This window comes from Lycorma delicatula, chromosome 12, assembly GCF_047948215.1.
Source record: "Lycorma delicatula isolate Av1 chromosome 12, ASM4794821v1, whole genome shotgun sequence".
Lineage (NCBI taxonomy): Eukaryota > Metazoa > Arthropoda > Insecta > Hemiptera > Fulgoridae > Lycorma > Lycorma delicatula.
In genome coordinates this window covers 25,268,661-25,283,835 of record NC_134466.1, presented here as the reverse complement: position 1 = coordinate 25,283,835, position 15,175 = coordinate 25,268,661, and the positions used below count along the sequence as shown (strand labels likewise).

General features: G+C 41.5%; 1 protein-coding gene across 1 annotated transcript; it reads left to right on the top strand.

The window, feature by feature from the left end:
* Positions 1-1,858: 1,858 nt before the first annotated feature.
* On the top strand, positions 1,859-2,689 carry LOC142333372 (uncharacterized). Its single transcript, XM_075380393.1, has one exon. It carries the CDS (start codon positions 1,859-1,861, stop codon positions 2,687-2,689), a length of 831 nt encoding a protein of 276 aa, XP_075236508.1.
* The last annotated feature ends 12,486 nt before the right edge of the window (positions 2,690-15,175 follow it).

The window sequence follows — 15,175 nt, the reverse complement described above, 5'->3', positions numbered from 1 at the left end:
ACACCTAATAGATAATACCCAAAAACATATTAGGGCACTTCAAGGTTTAGGCCAACCCATTAAGCACTGGAATACTGTAATGGTTCATTTAATGACTAAACAGCTACACAATACAACTTTTTATGAGTGGGAGGCATCAAATAGAAGCAATGAAATTCCTACATTAGCCGAGTTAATAAATTTTTTGGAACAAAAATGTCAAGTGTTAGAAGCAATGGAAGATAGAAACATAGTGAAATGCTCTCAGATTATGCCTAGTTTCGATCATGGTAGATTGAAGTCATCAAATAAGAATAAAAATTTGTCAGTAAATTATGTATCCTCTTTAAAAAAATGTGCGTTGTATGAAAAATTCCATCCTATTTATTCGTTTGAGAAGTTCTTATCTTTATCAGCGTCAGCTAGGGAAAAAGAGGTGAAAAGATTGAAACTGTGTTTCAATTGTTTATCAAGCAAGAATTGGAGTACTGAATGCACTTCTAGTTGCTGTAAAACTTGTGGGAAAAAGCACAACACTTTATTGCACTTTCCGCAGTCACAGATACTTGGTAAGGTAAAAATGTCAGGTAACCACTCGTGGCGATATACAAGGGGGTTAGGCAACCAATGACAAGGTTCAGCCTACAATTGTGGCTCATTGGAATTCAAATCAAGAAAATTTTGCTGTACTATTATCCACAGCAGTAGTGGGAGTTGTTGACAAACGAGGTGCTCCTCATTTATGTAGAGTTCTTTTAGATTCAGGGAGCCAAAGCAATTTTATAAGTGAAAAATTGGTAAAATATTAGGTTTGACACAGAGTAGGAGTAATATTGCAGTAAGTGGCGTGGCTTGTTCTACCACACAAACGACACAGTGTACCTGATGTAAAATTAAATCGCGGGTAACTCCTTTTTCAACAACTATTGATTGCATAGTTTTAAAATCAATAACCCAACCAATTCCAACATTTTCAATTGTTAAAAATGAGATTAAAATTCCATCAAATTTGCAATTTGCCAACCCAGAATTTCATAAGTCATCGGACATTGATCTCCTTATTGGAGCAGAACATTTCTTCAATCTATTATGTGATGAAAGAATCAAACCGACTGGAACAGCACTAGTATTTCGAAATACCGTGTTCGTGTGGGTCCTGTCGGGAAGATCAAGGCAAATCAGATGGCTGGTGCAGCAGTATGTTGTAATCTGTCTGTTGAAGAAAGAGTTGATAAACAGTTGCAACAATTTTGGAAGGTAGAAGAGATTGATCACACTGTCAATCGTTCCCGATCAAATGCTGAAATTGAATGTGAAAACCATTTTGTAAGAACAGTCAGTCGTGATGCAGATGGCAGATTTGTTGTAAGCTTGCCAATTGAAACTCCAGAAAAGTTAGGCAACTCTCGAGAAACAGCAGTGTGTCGATTGAAGGCTTTAGAACGACGATTCAATCATAATGTCGATCTAAAGAAAAAATATAGTGAATTCATGAAGGAATATGTGAAGTTAGGTCATATGAGATTGTTGTCTGAAGGCGCAGAAAATCAACAGCTCATTTCGTCATTTTATTTAATCCTTCACGCTGTAATAAATGTATAGAGTCCAACCACCAAACTCCGCATTGTTTTCGATGTAAGATGCAAGACTTCAAGTGGAGTCTCATTAAACGACATCCTGTTGGTGGAACCAACAGTGCAGGATGAATTATTTGACATATTACTGAGATTCAGGAAGCATCAATTTGTCTTCACATCCGACATAGAGAAAATGTATCAGCAGATAAGAGTGAGTGAAAATGATGTTGATTTTCAAAGGATTGTGTGGTGAGTAGATTCAAATGAAGCGATACAAATATATCAACTAATGACCGTCACATATGGAACAGCAGCGGCTCCATATTTGGCAACCAGGTGCTTACAACAATTGGCAACAATTCAAAAGAGATCCAAGGGTATCACAAGTGCTTCAATCTGATTTTTATGTGGATGATCTGCTCTCAGGTGCGGATTCACTAGAAGAGGCAAGAAGGATTCAAGATGAACTTATCACAATGCTACAAGGTGCAGGATTTCATTTAAAGAAATGGTGTGGAAATCATCCACAACTGTTAAATAATATACCCAAGAAGCATAAACAACAGCATTGCATTGGTCCTTGGGCAGATGAATCTCAGCCTATTAAGATGTTAGGTGTCATGTGGGATGCAAAAGGTGACAATTTCATGTTTATGACTAAGGTAAATGTGGAGCGATTAATTACCAAAAGAAATATGCTTGGAAGAATATCTTCGTTGTTTGATCCATTGGGGCTGTTAGCACCAGTAATAGTGAAAGCAAAGGTTTTCATGCAGCGACTTTGGGAGCTGAAGGTTGGATGGGATGATCCACTATCAGATCAACTGCAATTATCTTGGAACAATTTTGTATCCGAATTATCATTACTCAAATTGTTGCATATACCTCATAAGGTTTGTGCAGCCAATGCGACAAACATACAGATTCATGGGTTTTGTGATGCCTCTACTGTGGCTTACGGTATATGCATTTATTTGCGATGTGAGTTAGCTGATGGCACTATCTCCACTGAATTAATTTGTGCAAAATCACGTGTGGCACCTATAAGACAAGTGTCCTTACCACGACTGGAATTGTGTGGAGCAGTCCTGTTATCAACTGGTCGTAAGGGTAATCTCAGCACTCAAAATTGACTTCAACACCTCAGTGTTTTCTCTGGTCAGACTCAACAGTGGCTTTAGCATGGATAAAATCTTCATCTAAGCAGTGGAAAACTTTCATAGCAGTTAGAGTAGCTCAAATCAGTGAATTAACCGGTCATTGTGAATGGAGACATCTGAGAAGTGAAGATAATCCAGCAGATTATGTTTCATGAGGGCTAAGCCCAGGCAAAATTGCTGATGTAGTAATGTGGTGGAAGGGCTCAACTTGGCTTTCCAAAAATAAAGATAACTGGCCTCAGTCAGAATTGAATCAAAATGATGCAGAGCTCAACATGGAACGGAAAAAGGAAAAGTTGATGGTTATGGTCACAAGGCAAGTAGAATTCTGGAATTTATGTTCATCTTTATCAACGTTTCAACGAACAGTGGCATACTGTTTACGATTCTCTGACAAATGTAAAAAGAACAAGAAGGAGCGTGTCCATGGTTGATTATCCCAATCAGAATTGAATAACGCTCTAAATTGTTTGATTAAACTAGCACAACAGGAAAGATTTGAGAAGGAAATCAGACAGCTGAGCAAGGGGTTACAAGTAACCAGCAAAAGTGTTTTACATACGTTACATCCATTTTGTGACAAAGATAACATAATCAATGTTGGTGGAAGGTTGAGGCTTTCAGATTTAAAATTTGCTCAACGACATCCAATTGTGTAGCCTGCAAAACATCAATTGACCAATCTAATCATGAAACACGAGCATGTCAGGCAACTGCATGCTGTCCCTCAACTATTGCTTGCGTCAATTTGGAGAAGGTTTTGGCCTCTGAATGGACGTAATACTGCAAGGAAGATTGTACACAAGTGTGTCACCTGCTTCAAGGTCAAACTTAAAAATTGCAACCAGTTAATGGGAAAACTCCTAAGAGAATGTTTACAGCCTACTCGGCCATTCCTAAATACTGGCGTTGACTATAGTGGGCCAGTTATGGTACGAGCAAGCAGAAGGAGGGGAATTACTCCAGACAAGGCGTATATTGCAGTTTTTGTTTGTATGGCAATAAGGGCTGTACATCTAGAGTTAGTAGGAGATTTATGTCAAGACGGGGAAAGGTGTCTCAATTGTTTTCGGACAATGCCACCAATTTCATTGGTGCCAACAAGGAACTTGAGGGTCTTAGAACTTTAATTAACAGCAATGATCACAAGGAGAAATTAAAAAGGTGGCTAGCTCAAGACAACATTACATGGAACTTTATACCTCCATGAGCACCCCATTTCAGTGGATTATGGGAAGCTGCTGCGAAGTCCCTAAAATTCCACCTGAGAAGAATCATAGGCAATGATACCCTCACATATGAAGAAATGTACACTATACTAGCAATGATAGAAGCATGTTTAAACTCCCGTCCTATTTTTCCTTTATCCAGTGATCCAAATGATTTACTTACATTAACTCCTGGACACTTCTTAATTGGTGATGTAATAACTTCTCTTGTAGAGCCAGATCTACAATCAACATCAGTGAACAAACTCACCAGATGGCAGGTGGTGCAGCGAATCTTCAACACTTTTGGTCTAGATGGTCAAAAGAATACATCACTGGCCTTCAGCATAGAGTAAAGTGGCAATCTCCATCTAAAAAATTGGTAGTAATTAAGGAGGATAACTTACCCCCACTTAGATGGAACATGGGACACATACTCCAACTTCATCCAGGGAAGGATGGATGTGTCAGGGTTGCAACAGTTAGAATTGCAAATGGTGTTAAAAGAGCTATTACTAGACTCTGTCAATTACCACTTCAAGAATAGACTACCATACAAATTTACATAAATATTTTTTCATATTTTTTCTGTGTTCACATGCCTTTACATGTGTGATTTATTCAGTTTTCTCTGTTTTTTTTATATCATTTATTGTGTATGGGCATTTCATGTAATTGAATGACTATTGTGTAACAGTTTAATTAAGTGAATGAATAATTGTTTAATTTGTTTTTCATGTGTATTTGAGTTTATTATTTTTACAGATTTATAATCATTAGACAGGTTTTATTGTGTTTATTGCAGACAATAATTTAACATCATGTTTAGAGTACAGATTTTTTGAATTGTACCATATTTTAATTGACTTGTTATTGATGAATTTACAACTTTTGTATGCATTTTTTAGTATAATTCTCTTGTATTCTTGGTTTAGTTTGGTTAATATGTACTTTATCATTTAAGTAGAAATCTGTAACTTGCATGTATGTTCGTTACATTTTTTGATCATTTGAAGGTGGCCCTTCAAGGTGGGGGGTATGTTTGGTATCGTTTGTGTGTTTGTGCCTGCTGATGTATGTCTGTGTGAGTGTGAGGTAGTGGGGATTCTTTGGTGTGTAGTTCAGTGCGTGGTGAGATATTGTGAAAGACAGACGTGTGTGCCATCTTAAGCATTCATAGTGTTAAATGTTACAATATCTTAAATATTCAAATGTTAAATAGTATTACAATGTCTTAGTATTCATTACAATAAAAATGTTATACAGTCCACTATTGTGTGTGTTCATTTAGTGAAAAAACAAAACATTGCCCTACCATCTGGATCTGTACTCATGTATTCATCTGTACTTGCTTTTACGAGTTCATCTCTTGCTAATATCTGTGTGTGATACAGGCAAGTGCAAATTATTCATTATTATTCATATTAAACGTTTATGTTATCCTTGTTCATGTGTAGCCCATTTTAGGGGTTATTAAATGCAAACTATCATTCTTATCAAATCTACTTTTAATTTAAACACTACTTCAGAATTATAAAACTTATGTGCGATATATTGCATATATTATTATTGATAACTATTATTATATTTCGTGTTGTTCATCAAAAGTTCGTGTTCAAACGTCAGTTACTCAGAGCAAATTACCTTTACTTGAAAGGTTTATTGCAATCAACTCTCTCATTTAATCTAATTTAACTTGTTAATCGCCGAGATTAATTCTTACCTATTCATGCACTGAATTCATATTCTCTTAAATTAATCTAAAGAGAATTACTCCGGATATGAAGTCATGTTTTTGTGCTTCTTTGTAACTTAATACTTTCAAGAAAACTTACTATTAGAATAAATTCTATTTATATTATTGTGTTTATATTGTGATTTAACGCCTTCTATACTGAAATTATTGTAAACAACTCTCTTATTTTTCGACTCTGTTACACTGTGTATTTATAAAGGTTTATTCATGTATTTTTGTATTTAACAGCATTATTCATTTGTTTATTCAGCTGATATATTAAGTAGTATTAAGTTATGCTAATTTCATAATTTCCTGTTATGTTTTAAGATTATAATTATAACATAAATTCATTTGGTTTCAATAAAGTCCAATTTCTTTTGGCAAATACTAGCTGTGTGTTTTTTGTTAACTTTACCTAACACTACCTGACATAACTTCTTTGTATATGTTGAAGATATGATCAAAATATTTAAGATGATGATGAAAAAAATCATAAAAGAAATGAGAATAAAGCGTACATACTTTACAGATTATATTGTATTTTTATGTTTTTTTTAGATGAGCAGATGATTTCAAAATTAGAAGATAGGAAAAACTAGAGTACGGGTTGAATGGATGGAAGATCAGGCTGGTGATGACAAAGAATACAGTTATTTATTGGTCCTGCTAGACATCAGGAATGCCTTTGGTAGTGTTCCATGGCCAATGATTATCGACTCGCTGCGTGCTCATGTATATATAAGTGGATATTTGCTGAGCCTCATTAATTTACATGAGACGAAGGTGTCAACGCAGACTGAAGATGGAATATTCTCCTTTGACATGTTTGGTGGGGTTCTGCAGGGGTCGATCTTGGGCCTGCTCTTGTGGAACCTTGCCTTTGACCAGTTGTTACGCCTCAATTTTTATGGGGATGTTAAGCTAGTCGCCTATTAAGGCTGCAGGCATTTGAAATGTGGACATGATGGGAATTGGAGATATTTACATGGATAAAATGAAAATGAAGAGAAACAATGCAGACAATGAGAATAGACGCTTAATCATAACAATTCAGAAGAGAAAATCTAACTGGAGGTAGAATATAGCATGGAAGAAGGATTTTTAATTAAAACGGTGATACAAGGAGCAATAAAAGATGTAAAAAAAGAGCCCAAAAGACAGTAAAGGTTACAGAAAATCTAAAAATAAACGGACACAGTGGGAGGGACCTGCCTCAGGACAGATAACTAACTACATTTTGATAATTTTATAACTTTTAATTTTTTTGGACATTTAAAAGAGATATCTTGTGCCTGTGAGATTTCCAAGAGAAATAATAGGTATAGGAAAAGATACAAAATTCATGAGTTCATATTATGACAAATGATAGCCATCATGAGACCTAGCCTTTTCCATCCTTGGCTCTTGTAGTGAAAGATTGTGTCTTATTGTGCTCTGTTGTAAAATTGTCAGTTGTAACCAGTCCAGCCAGGTGTTCAACAGTTCTTCTACCTGCGTCGCCAGACAATGTGAGAAGGGTCTGCTAGGACATCAGCCGGGCGGCCAGCTACCTGGATTACAGGCCAGTCACATTAAGAAAAGGATAATCCTTTTCTTAATTTTATTTTTATTATCATTCAATATTTCTAATAATGTAAAGTGAACTCTTGTAGTCATTACAAATACATTAAGTTAATAGCCTATTATTATAGGACTATTGTGCTAGTCTTAAAATAATTTTATTTTAAATTGATTTTTCTTGTCAGTGATTTTGTTTTGCAGCAAGTGTAGACTAAGAAGTGCTAAATTAATTTTAATTTTAATTTTAATTTTTAATTTTCTGTTTTATTTTTCCTCAATGGAAGGAAAAATAAGGCCTCCCCCACCCCGTTCTCCCACCCCGGAACTGTCCGATGGTGGAGAGGAAAGCGGGTCTGGCGCTAGGAAGCGCCAGAAACGCCGGGACTCCGCGCCTCCTATGGAGACGGAGCCCGTAGCGGGCTGCAGCAAGGCTGCAGCAGCCGCCAACCCGCAGGCTGATGATGGGGCCCCATCACAGCCTGCTACCGTCAGGCGGGAGAAAATCCCGCCAATAATGCTGGACTGCCCGAAGGAGTGGCCAGCATTAGCGCGCGACATTAAGTCGCGGATCGGGGGACGCCTGGTGGCAAAAAGCACCGGGCTGTCGATCAGGCTGCAGCTGGGCAGCGAGGCGGATTACCGGGCGGTGCAGAGTTTCCTGCACTCGAAGGGAATCGCCTTCCACTCCTTTCAGCTCCCGAAGGACAGGGAGCTGAAGGTAGTCATACGGGGGATCCCCTATGGGGGGATCCTCCTCCGGGGGCTACCCCGGAGGAGATAAGGGAGGAACTGACCTCCCTTAGCTTTAAGGTGACTTCGGTCAAGAAGCTCCTCACAAGGGATGGTCGGGAAACCCCAACCTGCCTAGTGGCCCTGAAAAGGACCCCTAACGCCCGTAAAATATAGGACATCAGCGATATTTTTTATTGCAAGGTCGGAGTGACTGCGTTTGTGCACTCGTCCAATTACTGCCAGAGGGCCCAGCAATGTGTCAAGTGTGGTGGGGACCACGACACTGCCACATGCGTTAAGCCGCGTGAGGAACCAGCCTCATGCGTTAACTGCAAGGGGCCTCATCCGGCTAATTACCGGGGTTGCCCCTATTATAAGGAGCAAGTCAATAAGGTCAAGGGCATTAAAAAGCCCGCGACTGTTGACGGCCGCAGCTGGGCCCGTGTTGCCGGTGGGGGAATATCAGCCTCCAAACCGGAGGTGCCAGCACCTGTGGCCAAGGCGGTAGTGAAAAAAGGGGAGGTACCCTCCCCAACACCCGCCAAGCCAAAACCGGCGGCGACCACCAAGAAGGTGGTGAAACAAAAGGCGGCGACAAAGCCGGCCCCGGCGAAGAAGGCCAAGCCTTCCTCGACGGGAAAGGCAAAGCCTGCTCCGGCTGGGAAGGCCAAGCAGGCTGTTGAAAACACCGCGGCCCCTGTGGCCCCGCGCCCCACCAAAAGGGCGGCCGCGCCAAAAGGCACCTCCAGCGGCAATCCGAAACCGGCTACCCCGTTGGAGACCACTGGCATGGACTTCCTGTCGCAGGTGACAGTGAAGGATATCCTGCCAGATATCATGATGGTTTTTCCACGCCTGCTCCAGGCAAAATCTCTCAAGGACTGTATTCAGTCCTTAATAGAGTGCCTCATGGCTGTACTGTCCAGGTATGGTTAGGCCCACCCTCAGACTCTTGCAGTGGAACGCCAACTCAGTAGTAGGCCGGACGGAGGAATTATGCCGTCTGGCCGAGGATCTACTGATAGACGTGATACTGTTGTCTGAGACGTGCTTGAACCCAAACAAGCAACTGATCCTTCGGAACTATTTTACATGTAGGACGGATAGGCCAGTTCGACCCGGAATTCGCACCTCTGGTGGAACTGCGGTTTTAGTCCACAGACGCCACATGCATACGCGCGTTGTTCTTCATACAAACGTGATGGAGCAAACGTGTGTGCATGTGGAGCATCTGGGCACGGTGTATCGGCTGGTTTCGGCTTATAGCAAGCCGAACGACGCGGTAACCGGCGCAGATCTGGATGCCGTGCTGGAAAATTGGGATGGGCCCATGATACTCATGGGCGACCTCAATGCCAAACACGTGTCATGGAACAGCAGTCTGACAAATCCAAATGGCAGATTGCTGTACGAAAGGGCGAGAGCCCGCCGCTTGGTCGTCGTAGGCCCTGAGGTGCCCACGTTCGTGCATCGCTCAGGCAGATTTAGGCCTGACGTGCTGGATATCGCAGTCATGAAGGGGGGTACCCTCCCATTCATGATTGAAACGATAGAAGACCTCAGCTCGGACCATTCCCCTGTCCTGTTGGAACTAGGTCAGGCAGGGGGTGGCCGAGATCCCCCGCCTATACCCCGAAGGTCAGTTAACTGGAAAAGGTTCTAAGAGACCCTCCAGCGGGAGTACAGGCCGGTAAATCCTGAGCTCCTAAACACCCCGGAGGAAATCGACGACACTGTCGGGCGCGTCACGTCGTCAATGACCGAGGCCCTGGCAGGCAGCTCATCGGCCAAAACTCGATTAGTTGTTCGAAACGACCTCCCTCCTCATATCTCCGAAGCCATAACGGAGAAACGACGACTGAGGAGGAGATATCGAATCACCCTGTCCCCCGCTGATAAGCGGGCCTTTTATAATCAAACGGACAGGGTAAAACAACTGCTGACAAGCCATCGAGAGAATTCGTGGAACGAATACCTCGCCTCGGTCTCTGACGACATCTCCTCGGTGTTCAGGTTGAACAGGAGACTGCGAGAAGGGAAGAAGCCTCGCCATCCGGTTGTGGGGCAGCGAGGTTTTCTTGCATACTCGGAGGCGGAGAGGGCCGAGGTATTCGCCGATACCTTGGAGGAGCAGTTCACTCCAAACCCCCCTCCCTCCCCGAACGACGAGCACACAACCGAGGTGGAATCCTTTCTTGTAGATTATTTCTCACAGGTGGAGGACGCCCCTCTAGAGATTGACCAAGTCACTGAAGTGGAAGTTTCCGCAGCCATTAAGGCCACAAGGCCCCGGGTGTCGACGGGATCAGCGCCCGTGCATTCCGGAACATACCGGCCTCCGTGATTACAGCAATTTCGGTGATATTCACGTCCATTTTGTACGTTGGATATTTCCCGAATTGTTGGAAAACGGCCAAAGTCGTATGCTTACCCAAACCGGGGAAAAGTTTACTTTTCCCACGGAATTATAGGCCAATCTCCCTGTTACCGGTATTGTCTAAGTTGTTCGAGAGGATTTTTCTCGAAAAACTGAGGCGATACATGGAGGGAGAAGTGCGGCCCGAGCAATTTGGGTTCAGGGAGGGTCACTCAACTACCCTCCAACTGGTAAAAATAATAGACGACCTTGTCGGAGGCCTGAACAGGAAACGGGTGACTGCAGCCGTTTTTCTGGATGTGGCCAAGGCCTTTGACAAAGTTTGGCATAGCGGGCTGCTTTATAAGCTAGCGCGATCGGCGATCCCCTACCGCTATGTCAGACTGATGCGGTCATATCTGCTAGACCGACATTTTGTCGTCCGCGTAGGGGAAACGATTTCCTCCACCAGAGAAATAGCCGCTGGGGTTCCCCAAGGAGCAGTACTTTCCCCGTTCTTGTTCACTTTGTACGTGAACGATATGCCGCTGTCGGAAAGGGTCAAAACGGCCCTTTACGCAGACGTCACGGCATATTTCTACGAATCCGCAAATGTGGATTACGCGGTCCGGAGGCTCCAAAGGCAGCTGGACTTAGTGGAACCGTGGCTCGACATGTGGAGAATCAGGGTCAACGGTGAAAAATCGGTGGCCGTGATGTTCACATGCAAGACACGAAAACCGACCAGAGAGCTGGAAATCTCAGGGGAGAAAATCCCTTTTGAGAAAACAGTTAAGTACCTGGGGGTGGTGTTGGACAGGCGGCTTACCTTCGGCGAACATGTAAATTATGCGACCCGGAGGGCTAAGGCCGCCAGAGCCTCGCTATACCCAGTGCTGAACAGTGCCAGCCCGTACCCACTGGCAACTAAGCTCCTCATTTTTCGGCTGTACGTACTGCCGATTCTAACATATGCTTACCCGGCATGGGGGGCAGTGTTGAGCTCCTCGCTTCAAAAGAAGATCGAGGCCGTCCAAAACATCGCGTTGCGGACGATCTTTGGAACTCCGTGGTTCGTCAGGAACGCCACTCTCCGATCTGATGCGAGATTTCAATCCGTGTCCGAGGTGGGGGTGGCGCAGGCGCGCAGACTGTTCGGGAGAGCGGCTGTGTCCGAACACAATCATCTTCGGGACATCTGCCGAGAGGACCCAACTCCGACAGTTGTAAGGAAGCGGCCTCACGCCGTACTGGATGAACCACCGTGATGGTGCGGTGCGGTAGCCGAAGATCGAAACCAGGCTTAGGGGCCTCCATATCGCATGAGCCATAAACGGAATAGTGCGTCAGACGCGTTTCCGGGGTCGCGAGTGAATAGTTTTTCGCGAGTTATATAGTTTGAAGACTTCAAATACAGTAAGTCGCGCATAAAACAAAAACGCGGTCTAAATTAAAAATTTTTTTTTTTTTTTTTTTCCGCGTGTTTTGTTCTGTTTCTCTTGTTTCAGAAACGGGAGAAACGTGGATGTGGAACGACTCGTCGTGCCGTCTCATCCTGCCAGTCGAAAGGAAAGTAAAAATTAAATTTTTTTTTTTTTTCTTTCTCGTGTGTGTGTTCTGCTTCTTTTGTTGCAGATACCAACAGCCACCACAAAAAAACAAATGGTTTCTTCACTGCGGCCACGCGGTCCCCCCAACCCCTTCTCAGACACACGTGTGTCTGAAGGTTAATAATTACGTGGAGTGAATAATTTCTGTTTACTTCTTTCCAGAAAATCGCCGCCCCCAAACCGCGATCGCGAATAGGTGTCACCATTGTAAGTTCCCTATTACCTTCCTTTCCTTTCAAGAAAGAAGAAAGAGGGAACGAGCCCAGCAGCCATCAGCCCAGCAGTCGCAAGCCCAGCAGCCACCTGCCCAGCAGCCACTGACAGCAAAGAAGAACGAAGAAACCTGCACTTTCCCCCGTTCAGCCCTTCGGGGCCTCGGGAATTTCAAGGTTAATGGTATGTAACTTCGGTTACTACCAATTCTTGGAAAGTGCAGGCCAAAGAAGAACGAAGAGGTCTTCGGAAGAAGAAGAGGGAGAAGAAGAAGGAAGACAAACCACTCGCCTCAACATCACGGACTGGAGTCCGGAACAGAGCCCAGCAGAGATGCGTCCTGAAGGGCAGCCATACCAGAAGCGGATGAAGAGCTTCTACACAACCTCTCCTATTTCAAAACTTACAGTAAGACAAAATAACCCAGCAATTGCGACCCCTCCGGAAAAGGGGACGCATTGCTCCCTCCTTATAGCTAGTGTCCCGTTGTGGCGTATTCCTGCTAGCCTATTAAAGAGTTAGCACCGAAAGGACTTCAGTGGACGGTCTGAAGGGGAATTACGTCGGGAGAACAGGCTTTATAAGCCTAGCCTTCCGCGGTCGGCCCATGAAATGGGTTCGATAACGCTGGTTTAACAACGGATTGGAATGCAATTAAATCCGTCTTAAATTCACTAAATTAATTGAAAAACTAGATCCGAGATTAAAAAATAACCCTTTTAAAAAAACAAGCCCGATTAGAATGATCCAGCAGCAAGGGACTCTGTCCAGGTTCTGCGATGGAGTAGGGAGTAATAAACTCCTGCCAACTTTGCATTCCGAGACCTAGCCAGGCATTAGTAACCACAACGATGACTATGTAGAAATATTATATAATGAAAGGGTAATGAAAAATGAAAATATGTTTGAAAAATAAAATAAGAATAGAAAAAATTATCCACTTGCAATTACCAAAACTGACTGAATTTAATACACATGCGTGCATACACACACACACACACACACACACACACACACTACTGGTATTTTAAATGATGTTTTCAAATTGCAGTAACACATGGATACAGAAGTTCTACTGTACAAGGTCAAGTTACTGATCATATAGTATAAGAACAACAATATTTGGAAATTTCTTTACAATTGGCAAAATTTAAAATCTTAAAAACTAAGATACAAATACATGAATTCCATACAATTATAGTCTGGCACCACAAAATTATAATTATTATTAAAAATACATGTACAATATTAATAATTACAATTACATTTTGTCTGTATTACACAGTATTTAAAAAAAAATTTCATACAAACTGAAGAGAGCAATTTAACAAAATCAAATTTGAAAAGATATTCTTGTGAACATGTATGTTTACAGTCTAATCCTATTTAACCCACCGGGTTGGTCTAGTGATTAACGTGTCTTCCCAAATCAGCTGATTTGGAAGTCGAGAGTTACAGCGTTCAAGTCCTAGTAAAGCCAGTTATTTTTACACGGATTTGAATATTAGATCGTGGATACCGGTGTTCTTTGGTGGTTGGGTTTCAATTTACCACACATCTCAGGAATGGTCGAACTGAGAACGTACAAGACTACACTTCATTTACACTCATACATATCATCCTCTGAAGAATTATCTAAATGGTAGTTACCGGAGGCTAAACAGGAAAAAAGAGTCCACACAGTGATAGACACTCGCAGTTCACAGTTAATTAATTCAGTTCATTAAAGTGCGTGCTTTGCTCAGCAAATCTCCACTACTATACACATAATTTTTTTTCGAGATGAAATACATCTAAAAACCTTCTCGGTTATGCCAAGAAACATGGATAAAAAAATTTGGTCGTAACTGATTGAGTAGTTACTTTGAGTAGTATCCCGAACAAAAAAAAAACCTCTTCATCTTTTTTATAATAGTATAGATAGAGTACAGTATCTTGCATCTCTTACAGTATTTTAAATGCAATTAAAAAAACTTTTGAAGAACTAATGTTACTTTATCGATGCATTTTTAAATAATACAAATAAAAAAAACTTAAAGTTTTGCATCCTTCACAGTGTGTATATATATGTCCTCAATTACATTTTGTTAATGCCTTCTGATTTGAAGCTCATGACTTTTTCTTTTTCTTTCTATCCTCCGGAACCACCATTAATTATTACATCAGAGAATGAATGAGGATGATATATATGAATGTTAAGTGATGTGTAGTATTGTACAGTCTCAGGTCGACCGTTCCTGAGGTGTGTGGTTAACTCAAAACCCGACCACCAAAGAACACCAGTATCCACAATCTAGTATTAAAATCTGTATAACAGTAACTCCCTTTACTAGGATTTGAACCTTAGAACTCTTGACTTCAAAATTAGCTGATTTGCGATGACGAGTTCGAAAAAGAAGTTGCTACTAGTAACTTCTTTTTTGAACTTTTTTTCAATGTCACTACTAGTGACTTCTTTTGATTTGTTATGACGAGTTCACCGCCAACGTTGGTCTAGCGGTGAACTCGTCATGACTTGAAAGCTCATGACTGCTACACCATACGTCCAACAATGGACATGTTTCAAAGCAGCAGCTTACTGAGCAGTTCGTAAACTCCAACAATTCATTTGCTGCATTATATTAAAATTCCTTACCATTCATAACAACGGTTTAAAGAAACCGTCTGCAAAATTTTTCATTCTTTGTCTTGCACAACAAATAAGAGACAAAAGAGATCACATTGGCGGCTGCTGCAACTGCACCAGTTGTATAATTTTCATTGCGAGGACTACTGTATTTGATAGAGACTTTGCATTACCATCAACGTTTAACACGCGGTGAGACAAAGCATAAAATGGCAAACATTGAAGTTAATGTTTGAAACAAATTTGAGATCAATGTTACATTTGTACATTTCTTATTATAACCCGAATGGATTCTGAAAATTTAAGTAAATTTTTATTTTATTAAACTTATTTAACTGTTACGTGAATGAAAAATTATTTATTAAGTCTGTTGTGCAATATCATATGTGTGTGTGTGTGTATATATATATATATAT

What these genes read in the sequence shown, in the direction of transcription:
- LOC142333372 (XM_075380393.1), top strand. Translation starts at nt 1,859, where the DNA reads ATGGAACAGCAGCGGCTCCATATTTGGCAACCAGGTGCTTACAACAAT.